Here is a 13,791-nt window from a genome sequence, read left to right as displayed (position 1 = left end):
TGTTAGTACTGTAAATATACATAGGGTCATTTATTTGGTTTTCCTGGCAGAAAGTACAGCATATTAACAATCCTATTTGAAATGTACAGTATGTAATCAGGGGCTGTTTCATGTGCCTTTTCTTTATATTTGTCCCTACAATATTTCCTCCCTTAGTTAGTGTTTTGGACTGTCAAAGCCATTTTTGACTAGATCGGGTGACAGTTTAATGTTTGTGGTTGTCTCATTGATGTAAAGTGGTTTGGAAGTTAAAATTAAGCATCAGAATGGAACACTCTGAAGCCTTAGGAAATATGCTGATGAGGATGGTTGGATTGTGCCCATTTTTAATATATATACGAGTAGCGTCAACATAAATTAGTTTGAAAAAAACTTTTGTCTGAAAATATTTGTTACCAGCTTTAACTTTTACCTTTCTTTTCTGTTATCTATAACATTTACATGATAAACTCTCTAATTAGGCCTGAAGGCAGTTTGTTAAGATACAAGGCAACCTATTACGGATAAAAGAGCCAGCCATGTGCAGCTGTTTGGACAAGGTCAGAGGGCAGAGCTATTGTGACATGCTCTCTGAGATGACACACTCCTGACTGTGTATATCTTTTAAGCAAGAATACTTATACACTTATAGGTGGTGGAGACTATCAAGTATTTTATTATTGCTAATATTGTATGTCCGGTTTTACGTTATAACACAAAGAAAACCAATACCTACAGTTGGACTGCACTGCCTGCATGCATAGATAATAGTCATATAGCATATGTATTTAAAGGCATAACTCTCAAACAGTTCATCCCCACACAGCTACCTCCTCATGTATCACTTCCCCCTCCCCTTTTAGATTGTAAGCCCCCAGGGGCAGGGCCCTCCTTACCATCTTGTCTTGAATTGTATTGTGATTGTAATGTCTTCCTTATATTGTAAAGCGCAGCGCAAACTGTTGATGCTATATCAATACTATGTAATAATAATAATAATTATAAAATTAACCTGCATATTTCTAAAACAGTATAGGCTGTGTACTGTATTTATATTATCCATAGCAACCAATATGTTTTCTTTCATGGTTTCGGGGCACGAAATATAAAATCTCTTAGGCTGGTATAGGAAACTTAGTTCTTATTTGATACATGTATACATGATGTATACATGATTCAATTATACCCTACAACAGTCCCTTATTTGGAGGGACTCTCCCTCATTTGAAACCAAATACCTCTGCCCTTTTTCCTCCTCAGTTGTCCCTCTTTTTGGTCTGATGTAGAGATATCTATGACAAGTTTCTCTTTAACTACCAATAGTTTTAAGCTGGCCATACACTGTTAATTTTTTTGTGTTTTTTTTTTGTTCAACCAGCAGACGAAATGGAAAAAATAAATATTTTCCTCCATCCATGCTAAACAGTGTAAATGGATGAATCTCCTGCTGGGCTGTTGTAACCTGGCAGTGGCAGGCGTGCTGCTGATTGGCTGCCATCACTGTTCACCTGAAAATTTTCCATCCGACTCCTTCAGTTTTCTAACTGCCAATTGCATAGAAAATTCTGAGCGCAATATCCAAGTTTAGGTAATTCAAGAGGTATGCATTCATAGTAGCATTTCCACTGCTTAAAGTGACACTAAACTCAGGAGTTAAATCCTAAAAATGCATTCAACAGTAACAAAATATGTCCTTTTTGTGTATCACTGAGCTGTAGATGCTGAAATCATCTCTGAATTGGTGCTGACACTGTCCTTCCTTCTGGAGGGTGGCTACTTTTGTTTCCCATGGTCCCTGTGTGTTGTAGCCACCACTCCAAGCTTGCTCTGTGATGAACTACAATCTCAATGCAAATTATAAACCACTTGCTGGATTTTTTTTCTACTGGGAATGTAAACAGCCGGTACTGCGTCGGCGGCTCTACAGCTGCTACGCTCCCCCCCTCCGCCACTGCTGCCAGTTATCCCGGGCTCCGCTGCCCCCCTGCATGCCTGGGAATACAACAGCACCTGCCTATACTGAGAATGGAGGAGAGATCAGCATTCTCCCACTGCTGATCTCTCATCCTCTCTCTCTAAAAGTGAAAGCGGTGTGTATTACATCACTTCCACCTTTAGCTGTCATTTCTCTGGCTGCTTGACATATTTGGTGTCTATTTACCCGACGTGACCCCATCTTTTATGTTTTAACAAAAAATTGGGTACTAATACATGTTTTATAACATAGGTAAGGGAAAACAGTTTTTTTATTCAAAATTTTCAGAACTTTTTTCATTATATAGTAAAAAATAAAAACCCCAGTGTGATTAAATACCACCAAAAGAAAGTACTGTAGTGCTGAATACTAAAAAATGGCCTGGACAGGAAGGGGGTTTAATACCACGGTCCGCAAGTGGCTAAACTTAAAGGGAGATTGTACTCAATCATGGGAACAAGCTTGGAGTGGTGGCTACTTTACAACACATGCAGGGACCATAGGGAACAAAAGTAGCCACATTGTGCTGCAAGCTGTCGCTATTTCTCATCTCGGAAACTTGGGAGGTATATGCTCTGTTGTTTGTTTGTACAACTTTGATGATACAGAGAACTCCTAGAACATGACATTCACAAAGGCAACAATACTGAAAACATCCAAAATAATGGTGTTAGAGACATCAAATTTAAATGGATTCAAGCCTCGGCAAATTAATGGCAACAAACAGAATATTTTGACAAGAATGTTGATTAATATATAAAAAAGAATTTTTAGGTTGATAAATGTAAAAATAAACATTAAGCAGTTACATTTTTAGTTATCACGTAATTCTGTAATTTCTTTTAACTTTTTACTAGATATTTGTATCGTCTTTTTGTATGGAGAAGTCACTTTAAAATATAGAAATCTGGGAATATTCACACTTTAAAGTCTAAACACTTAATGGATGACATTTTGTTTTCTAAAAGCACTGCTCATCATAAACAACTGTCATAGGTTTTTTTTGGACAAAATACTGTTTTCACCTTTTTTTTTTATCCTTTGCATCTCAGTGTTGCTAAACTCTTTTAGCCTCTTTGCCGCCACTGTATGCCTATAAGCATGCCCTCTATTGACTGCACATTATTGCTTTAGCTGGGGTCCCTCATGGTGACAACGGTGGAAAATGCCTATGCAATAAGCGTCAGCATAGCCTCCTCAAATCTCCTTCAAACCCGTGACAGGGTGATAATGCAGGAGAACAATTGGAAGATAGGGATATAGAGTTGTTACTCCCTAATGTGAACTGTCTGAACAAGGATTTTCATTTCTGGATTGCAAGTTTTATTTTAAGAAAAGCTGTAGATTTAAACTGTTTAAAAATAACGTCAGAAATTGCATTAATATTTAAATATTATATGAGATTTGAATGAATACATTTACATATATTTTAAGTAAGATAATTGCTAGATAGTAATTAGTGATTCAGTTTAAAAAATCAACTTGTGCAGGTCTTGGACCCAAATCCTTTGGATAGTTGTACCCTCTGACATCTGGGTTCACAACTTTTGTTTTAAGCTCAGTTAGCTAGATGGTGCTCAGGTACATCTGGAGGCATACTAGAGCTGTAATAATGAAAGGGATACATAGCTAGCAGCTTATTTCTGCTGTGCTGTACCTCTTGGAACAAAAAACCTTAATATCTTGCAAGCCACACCTGTACCATCCATCATCTAACAATACATGAATCACAAGTCTTCTGCTGCTGAAATACATGTGATTCATCTCCATAACTGTGTTAGACAATGGAAGTGTGAATCATTAGGGTGCTGTGTAAGATTTAATAAATATTTATACATGTATCCATCCAGGAATCATCTGAGATATTAAGAACTGCAGGCAGAATAAAACTTAACCCTTGCAGTGGGGCTTCCTCCTGCACTGCAAGGGTTAAGTGTTCATTTCGGTCTAAGGTGTAAAACACAAAAGATATACTCACCTGAACTTCGGTTCCACCTGGCTGCTAGACCGGTCCCCACAGCCTCTCTTCCACTCCACTCCGGTGGAATATCCCTCAGCATCCTCATGTCTAATACATTAGACCTGATGACTCCTGAATCCTTGGACCACCAGAGCAGAGGGGGAGAGAGGCTGTGGGGACAGGTCTAGCATCCAGGTGGAACAGAGGTCCGGGTGAGTAAATCTTTTTTATTTTACACCTTAGCATGGGTAGCCCCACTGCAAAGGGTAAGTTTTATTCTGCCCGGAGTTCTTCTTTAAAAGACATTCTGAGATCTTAAAAGACATATTTAAATGTTTTTAATGACTTACAATATATTAATATATTACCAACAATATTCTGTATGAGATTCAAAGCAAGCAAAAAGTAGTATTGCTATATAGAAACGTTTTGATACTTTTCTAAATTTTTGTTTTGTAGAATATTTTTTTTATTATTTTTCCAATATATACACAGTATAAACATACAGACATTATTGCTAAGAGACCACCATATAATATTCACCTAGTATTAAAACAATTCTTCCCTTTAAGGGTCTCAGCTAAAGCAAAGCAAAAAAAAGAGCTAAAACCATCCCAACTCTAAAGCCCTCCCCCCAAAAACCCCCACACAACTCCCACTCTCCTCTGCCCTCACAATCCCCCTCCCCCCACGGTGGCCGTACGGCTGTGCCTCGTCTTCTCTATACGCACATAGTAGCATTATCACATTTTATCCATGGGCTCCATGTCACCACAAATTGTGGGTACTTGCGCAAGGGGGCGTGTCTGGGCGGACGTCTAGAGACGCCCGCTCAGATCGAGAGAGCTCCTGGCCGGCCGTTTTTTAACTATGGCCGACCCGGAGGCAGTTAACCAGATCTTTAATTTGCTGAGTATCCTGAGACCTCCAGTATCTAGCTCTTACCGTTCTTGTGTCAAATAAAAAAAATCACAATAGGCCTTTCTTGGCTTCTTGGACCTGGTATAATAGTCAATAGCTCTCATCGCATCCGGCCTTCCATATCCCTACTGGATTATACTTATGACCACATACCCCCTTTCCTTCTTTCTCCTATATGCTCTATTGCTTCCCCTGCTCCCACCTTTCTCACTACTCCACACTTTTCTCTCTTCTTATGTCAAACACAAGTTATAATTGTTGCCATGAGTTATTGCTGCATTACATGATGTGTTTTATCCATGCATATATGCCGGATATACTGTTATCCCCGGTTCTGTACCGTCAGTGGTCTTTGTATTAGTTATTGCTGGCATACCCTCCATGCATTATGACATGTATGTGGCTGCTATTTACCGTATATAAATTGCACCATTATTGGTTGTGAGCAAACTTAATAAAGATTTATATGCTTAAAAAAAAAAAAGTCAATAGCGCAATCTAAGGTCTAAGAGATCACTGGACCTTCACAAGATGTACTCCTATCTTATAAACCATTTCCTCAAAAAGGTTGGATCTCTTGACAGGACCAACATATATGTATCATAGTACCCTTCTCTACTCCACATCTCAAACATCGGTCAGATATGTTTGGAGAGATCTTATGTATTAAGGTAGCACATCTGTACCATCTTCTCAATAGCTTAAAATTCTGTCCCTGGATGCAACTCGATATACTTGATTTAAACATTAACACAAAACATCTTTTCCATTCATCTTGTGATAATCTTTTTTATTTTAAACCCTAGACCAGGGGTGTCAAACTCAATTTAATTGTGGACCGCATCAACATTATGGTTACCCTCAAAGGTATCTGTAAGACTATATAAATGTATCTAATCTTTATCATAATTGCCTCTGCATTCGATTATCACTGGTTTTAGTAATAACTTAATACCTAGATCTGAAAGTAGAAGTCTAGGAAATGGCCTGGTGGGCCGTATTCGGCCCTTGGGCCTTGAGTTTGACACATGTGCCTTAAAACCAAAACAAACACTTTACCCTTGCAATAATTTATGTTTACTTTCTTTTTGGTTCATACACAAATCCTCAAAGGGAGTCATATCTCGTCTAAGAGGTTTAGATCTTGAGAGGGCAGTAATATGATGTTTAAGCTGAAGGTATGCAAACCCCCTTCTGGGATCAATAAAGATAAAGGATATATACTATGCTCTGAAATTGCTTGAATAATAGGAGCTGGTTCCATAGCGGTCCATTTTAGAAATCGTGGGCTGATATACCCTGCCGGAAAATCCAGATTACTTAATATAGGGGAGAGAGGTCCCACGTAATCTGATATATTATATACTTTACTGTCCTGTATCAAATGTTTATTATTGTCCTATCTAAAGGAGGTGGAGGCCCCTGTATCAGCCTTTTCTGGGCTGATACAGGGGCCAGGGGATCACAGTCAGCGTTAAAGGGGTAGCTGTTTGTTCAGTGGATATACACAATTTATTTCTGGTAGAAGAAAACCAGTCTGCGATGCGGGTTAGCACTGCTGCCCAGTTGTATAGCTCCATGTGTGGGAGACCTGCACCACCGTCCTGTCTATGTATTACTAATATATTGAATCTTAATCATGCCGGGGTACATCCCCAAACATATTTAATCATAGCTCACCTCAGGGTCCTAAAATAAGATCTTGAAAATTTAATTGGGATAGTTTGGAATAGATACATAAATCTTGGCAAAATATCACTTTTAATCAATTCCATCCTTCCTATCCATGAGTACATTTTCAGCCCCCACTATTTAATCTATGCTGCCTCTCTACCAATAGGTGCGAAAACATCTGATTCTCCTACCGCCACATATACTCTGAAGTATTTAATGCTTCACTCCCTAAATATCTCCATTCATCCTGATGGCATTAGCTAAATGCTCCATAGCCAAAATATACAAAAGCATACATGTAACATTACCAACAATATTCTCTATGAGATTAAAAGCAAGCAAAAAGTAGTAATGCTATATAAACAATCTGCAAAACTCATTTTCTAAATTAGCATAAGATATTCCCCATTTAATTAGCTACTAATATAACATCAATTCCTTTGTTTTTTATTTTAAAAAAGCTTATTAACTGTAATGTGACTTATATATAAAAAAGATTAGTTAAATGTAAATAATCACATGAAAATTTTGAAAAGTTTTAAAAACGTGTCCATGTATAGTTTGTAATGATATGTAATGTGCAGAAGTGGCCTCTGTGGGGAACAGCACAAATAACGTTGGATAAGGGTATTTCCCCAAATGCTTAGCTGACGTGGTCCTGCACAAAGGTAAAAGGCAACCCAACCGTATATGTGCAGTGGCCTCTGTGGGGAACGCAGGAAGGGCAGAGTTGGGCAATGACAATAGTTGTAAACATGACCTCAGCATCTACGATGGATCGAAAAGACCAAACTGGAAGTATATACTCAACCTAAATATGCCAGAAAATAAGGCTAAAAGAAGGACTATCAATATGTTCAAGATATCCAATGATCAGATTGAGGGACTATAACATATTCGGATGTTTTCAAGTACATATACAGTATGTCATATAGGTCATTGCAAACTATAACATGGTTCCAAAAAGCGGTGGCCAGAACTCTATCTCAGGAGTGTCCTGGGTGCATTTGCTAATTATTCTATTACTAGTAAGAAGGTGCCAATGCTTGGAAAGAATTGCTCTCAGACGTTCGTTTGACTTGCACATTGCATAATAACTTTAATAGTAGTAATCTTATCTTGTCTATAATAATGATTCTCTTTTGACTGGTCATTTGCCAAGTGGTAAGCATTTTTAGGCACGCTTTGCTATATCTTCATGCTAGTAGCCTCTTCCTAAGTTGTTTAGCCTGGTAGATGCAATCCTGTTGTAAGGAACAGTTTCTCTTCAGCCATAAATATTGACAGTAGGGAATTCTGTTAATCAATAGCTTGGGATGTGCACTAGAGGTGTGTAGAACACTATTGCTAGCTGGTTTTCTAAAGAGAGTATGATTTCTGTGTCTAAAAAAATGCAATCTTTTGTTTACTATACTGCATAGCAAACTTGAGCTTGTATGTATTTGTGGCCAATTTGTTCATGAACATCTGATGCTGATCAATAAAACCTGTCTATATCAGAAGTAGTATATCATCAATATACTGATGCCAAGTTAGAATATGGCTTATTTTGTCAGCTAGATTTTCATCTTTGCTACACCTTGCACCTGAAGGTTGTGGGTATCATCTTAGACAGTGTACACTACAAACATGTGCCAAATGCAAAAGTTCCTCTTTGTTCATGTTCCAGTGATTACTTAAAAGTTTGGATTCTCTCTCACTTTAAGTACCAGTGACAAAGACCATCTGGACAAAAAGAGAGCATGAATCTCAACTGCCAGCATACAGACATCAACGAAAACCTGACCGGGTCACTAACCCTCCTTACTAACATTCTATCCATAACTGGAATACAAGTTTAGTCTTTACATATATTTAAATTTTTTTTCATAGAGATATCACTTTATTTAAAATAAGGCAATGACAAGGAAATCAATGCTTATATTTCACGTTACAGTTTATACACTGGATTGATTTACTAAAGACAAATAGGCTGTTCACTTTGCACATGAAACTTCCACTTGCTTATTGACTGAGGTAAAGCTCTGCTGACTTTTATTATCCAATCATGTGAAAGCAAAAATACTTTTTTTTATTTTGCTTACACTTGATTGGGTATTCTTTGCAATATGATTTTTCAACACATTCAATAAGCTAAGAGAAAATCCCCCGGCGAAGTGAACAGCCTATTTGCCTTTAGTAAATTCACCTCATTGTATGTACTTAGAGGTAAGGTATATGGAGGGGAATTTATCAAAACTGGAGCAGAGTGAATCTGGAGCAGCAGCTCATAGTAACCAATCAGCTTCTCTTCTTAGTTTATTCAGTTAAAGTTGTATTAAACTCTCAAGTTTTTTTTCAATAATTAATACAGATCAAACATATAGACATTGCCCAACAAAGTATCTCTTTCCAGTTTTGCCCAAACACCTACAGTCATTATGATTCCAAACAGCTGGCTCCAATTCTCTCAGCTTGGCTTCCCTGATCTTCCTGTCCAGTACAAGAACACAAGGGACAGAGCAGTCTTCAACAGCTGTCCATCTACTAGCTTGGAGAAGGGAGGAAGGTGGAGCGGAGGGTGTGGAGTCGCTTGCTAGCTCTCTTTCCAGTTCAGCTATATTGTCCTAGATTGTTCACTTCTTCTGCCTTCATCCTTTTGTGAATAGACCTGTTAGCATATATTTAGAGTTATTGTTGCATCTTGTACCATAAAGTATTTTTTATTGTGGCTTTTATGTGTATACATGCTTGTACTTTCAAATTTAGTATTGTATTCAAAATAGAGATTTGCATGGTAGCCTCTAGTGGGTGATCTACTAGATTGTAAGCTCTCATGAGCAGGGCCCTCCTTACCCTATTGTACTGAAATTGAATTGTAACTGTACTGTCTCCCCATTTTGTAAAGCGCTGCGCTGTGCTAACTGTTGGCGCTGTATAAATCCTGTATAAAATCCTGTATAATAATCTGTATGTGACTCAGCTTCAGTTGGGCTACATTCACACTATGTATGATTAGATACTTTTATATCTATTTTAAAAGCTTTTGTAAACACATAGAGGGAAATCTATTAAATCTGGAGCAGAAAAAAATTCTTGAGCAGCTGTGCATGGCAACCAATTAGCTTCTCTTTTACGTTTGTTCAGTTAAGATTTGAACATGATTGGTTGCCATGCACAACTGCTCCAGATTTTGTCTGCTCCAGTTTTGATAAATTCCCCCCAGACTGTATATGCATCTAATTAATTCCAATGGTTATATTCACACTTTGCATCTAGATGCTTTTATCATCAGTCAGTTTATCTGCGTTTAAAAAAAAAAAAAGTAGTTGGGTGCATTTGGAATTGATTTGAACTTCTAAACTCATGTAAATGCATGCAAACAGGTTTTGATGCTAGGATTTGGTACTAGATGCATCTAAACACATATACATGTAAACACATATAAGCACACAACATTTAAAGCATCTAGGAGAAAAAACACAGCATCTAGCCTGACAGATTTCCCTCTGCATATAGAGGACAAAAACAGTGGCAAGTGTGAATGATGCCTTAGTCTCCTTGATTAACAGTAACATAGGCATATATTGCTTTCCATATTGGGTTGATTTTGGGCCTGACTTACTTAAAGATAAGTGTGTAAATCCTTAGTTACTTCTTAATAAATGTATCACATATTCTTGCATTGTAAGTAGGATTAATAAAACACAACCATTGTTTGGTACTGCAAAGCAGTCAGCAAACCCTGAGGCACTTTGACACCATGGGGTCTATTCACGAAGCTGCCGAAGGATCTAGCCGTAGCTTCGGCCGATCCTTCGGCTAGCTTCGGTTACGGGAGTCCATCGGTTAATTCGAACCGAGAGCCTTTTTTTTCACTCTTTTTCTGTTCTGCTCGGTGCCTCTGAGGGACCGAGCAGAACAGCCGAGCCGAATGCTGCTATTGCCGCTATTCACTCACTGCTGTTCGGGATTTTTAAGAATAGCCCGAACAACAGTGAGAAGCCTGCCGGAGGTTCAGCTCAGTCGATCCAGATGTTGGATCGGCTGAGCCACACGAAGCAAGCCGATGTACGGCTGATTTCAGCCGATGTACGGCTGAAATTAGCTGTACCAGCCTGAAGTGAATAGCCGAACAGTGTTCGGCTCACTTCACTTCAGATCGGTCATTCACTCGGCTGCCCTCGGCAGCTTTGTGAATAGACCCCCATGTTTGCTGCACATGAGCCCACTCAAACATAGGGTTGCACCTGTGGCACAAATGCGCGTTTGTGAGCATTTGACACTCATCCATGTGCTGGAAAAAGCAAACATTTTCCAGCACACTTACCAGCAAGCCTGCAAAAAAACAAAAACAAATGTCACTGTCTAACTATTAGGGTTAAAAACAGGGGGTTTTAGTTGCACAACTTTTGCAAAACATGCGGAAGCCACACTGCCTCGTCAAGGCCCCTCTGTGTAGTTTGGTCCTAACTCTAATCTATGATAGCGGGGGAAAAACATGCATTTTCCCACCCGCATTTGGGGTGCCATTAACAAGTAATGGCACCTTAAACGCAGTGCACATTATAAACACGTTGCTTGAATCCGCGCCAAAGTACGCGTTTGAACAGGGACTGCATAATGTGGTAATATGGCTACCTTCATGTACATGTAGAACTACAAACTTGCAGGATCAAGATATTTAAAACATTAACCTACATTCATTAGGTTATTTATATTAAGCCAATATATTTTTACATAAACATCTAAAAAGCCTTTGAAAAGACATATTGATTTTAAATGCCTTTCTGTATAATATAATCTGTCCACTGAATACAGGAAATGGTTGAAAGATGTGCTGGTTTATTGGAAAATGTGTTTGTTATGCTGGATTAATTTCTGACATATAGCTGGGGTAGGAATGTACAGTACATAACTGCCTCTTGCTTGTGGGTTTATTTTGTCCTGTGTAAACTGAAAATGCATGTTATCATTGCGTGCCCCAAATGCACAACAATTCATAAACTCTATGCAGCTTTATAAAGCAAGATGACTACATATACATTAAAGCCTTTTTCAGGAAAAAAAACCATCAGCTTTTAATCTGTTTTGTTTTGTGTAAGGGATTGCAGTACCACTATAGTTGTACATGTCAGAATGTCTATCTCTCGCCTCTGTAGATGTCTGGAGTCCCTATTGTCTGTTTCTTTTGTAAGAGTTGTAAGGAATTTTAACTACCTAATGAGGTGGGAGAGGCTGATCCCATTTCAAGCCAGGGACCAAGGTGGAACTTTTGACAGATTGGGCAGGTAAAGGGAAGACACTCCGCCCTCTCCTTACCTGAATACAGGTGTATATATATAAACAGACTTTTAAATACATGATGTGACAGAGGGAGGTAGAGAAACTTCATTTTAGCTGGTGTCTTCTTAACACGACTTGTAGATAGTTGGGGACATTCAGGGGGGTGTACAGGGAAATCTGGAGCCTGAAAATAGGACGCAATCCTTGATTGACTTTACAGCAAAGATGTTGTACCTGGAAAATAATGGCCAAGCGCAGTACAATGAGGTATTTATTGCCTCCTAAATTCACATACATTTAATATTTTTAATGTTTTTCATATTTTTATGTGCACATTTTAATCTATAACTATATATATATATTCATATTACAATATTTTCAGTGATTTTTATTTAATTTAATTGTATTGTAGATGAATTTTGTATGTGGAGAATTCTTACTAAGTGCCTTTCATTGATATGTATTATCCAAGGTGAAATAATTCATAGAAAGAGTAACTTAAATATATCTGGTTACATATTGCAAAAGAATGACTTGACATTCCTGACGGTAAAAGTAAAAGGACAGCTGCTGCTCTTATTGAATGGCCCAGACTGCGCGGCATTGTGTCACAAGACAAAAAGTAAAGTGTTTAGATTACAGAGCTCTAAGTGGTGTATTTAAAATATTTTCCAGCTATTGTTATATTGGAAATATTTGTCCCTTTTAAACTTTTTTCTTAGAAATTTATCGGATTTGATTACAAGAGTATTGGGAATTCCTTTTCATGGGCAGCATTTTATTGATCTGGAAACTGTCCAAAGAATTGTGTGTCACTTGTTGGCGGCGACTGTATTTGTTCTATAAGCAGGTGGAAAAAGAGATGTGGTTGTTAACAATGATCTGACAGCCACAGTGTAAAGGATTGATTTAACTTTTAATGAGGTATTACATGCCAAAAGATTGTTTGCTTTTGGTCTGACATATGGCAAGGTGAAATCACCAACAATTCACTGCCATCGGTATCCAAATGTTGGTGTAGAGCAATAAGCTATAGACAATATCATTTTTATATTTTGAGAAACTTTGACATTGTTCCCTTTTGTCATAATGATGGCCTCCAGTATTGGAATGTGTTTGATGTAATCCAAATCTCCATTTAGGGTAAGGCAGGCTCTCCTGTTCATTAATGGTCAAGGAGGGCTGCGGTATTCACCAGTCAGTTTTGTGTGCATTGCAATTAGCAATTTTTAGGTATTAGGAGTAGCTATTACTAGCTTTCTCACTGTTTGGCTAACATTATTTGCACACTAAAGCACTAAGTAGCCACGATTTATCATGTCTGAAACTTCGAGTAAAGCAGTTGTATAAGAAAATAATAGTCATTGATTCTTCATAGCAGGGAAGGTTTTTGGAAGCATTTGTTAAATAAAGCTCTGGAGGGTGCAAAGTTTGAAGACTCTAGCAGTTAATATAGTTTAATATTATCAGCAGAGATAGGTTCATTTGTAGCTCTGATAGGGAGGCGTTTAAATAAGACAAAGAGCAATGTGAACAATTAAGCCATGGTAAGGAATTGGAAATAATCCCTCACTGATGTTAAGTAAATTGGGATCTGACTGGTTGCTATAGGTTACTGCACTTTGGAAATAATTATTACACTTCACAACGTTATACTGAATAAGCCTGTGAACATGTCATCAATCCACTGCTCTTTCAAGGTTTTACTCTGTCTTCCTGTCTGCTGAAGCTGTGCTATCTTTATCTCCAATAATTAAAAAAACTCAAATCATTATGTGGACTTCTTTGGCAATATTTTGAACATGACTATTTAATCATTCATATAATTGAATAAAGAAAGCCAAGAAACCAATTCTTTATAAACTAGGTAATTACAGCACGTCAGTGCAATCCTGGTGAATGAGATTCGCTAATGCATCAGTTTTAAAAGATGAGAAGAAGGGAAGGATAAAAGTGGAAGATTAAGGGGTAAAGGTGTCCAGGGGGCTGGGAGGAATGGAATTTGTGCTTGTCAACT

The 13,791-nt window shown here is 38.0% G+C and overlaps 1 protein-coding gene across 8 annotated transcripts in view; it reads left to right on the top strand.

Moving 5' to 3' along the window:
- The window catches only part of TP63 (tumor protein p63), a 94,339-nt gene that overhangs the window by 28,389 nt on the left and 52,159 nt on the right, over positions 1-13,791 (top strand). For 5 of the 8 annotated variants that reach the window (XM_018576406.1, XM_018576407.1, XM_018576405.1 and 2 more), the window contains exon 1: positions 11,914-12,041. The exons of the other annotated variants lie outside the window; for them this stretch is intronic. In XM_018576406.1, coding sequence (XP_018431908.1) covers positions 12,000-12,041 — 42 coding nt within the window. In that variant the 5' untranslated portion in view covers positions 11,914-11,999. Of the gene's footprint in view, positions 1-11,913; positions 12,042-13,791 lie in introns of those variants that run through there. 8 annotated transcript variants of the gene reach the window in all.

Source organism: Nanorana parkeri, unplaced genomic scaffold (genome assembly GCF_000935625.1).
Source record: "Nanorana parkeri isolate BGI_ZX_2015 unplaced genomic scaffold, ASM93562v1 scaffold66, whole genome shotgun sequence".
Taxonomy (NCBI): Eukaryota; Metazoa; Chordata; class Amphibia; order Anura; family Dicroglossidae; genus Nanorana; species Nanorana parkeri.
This window is presented reverse-complemented; position numbering and strand designations above follow the sequence as displayed.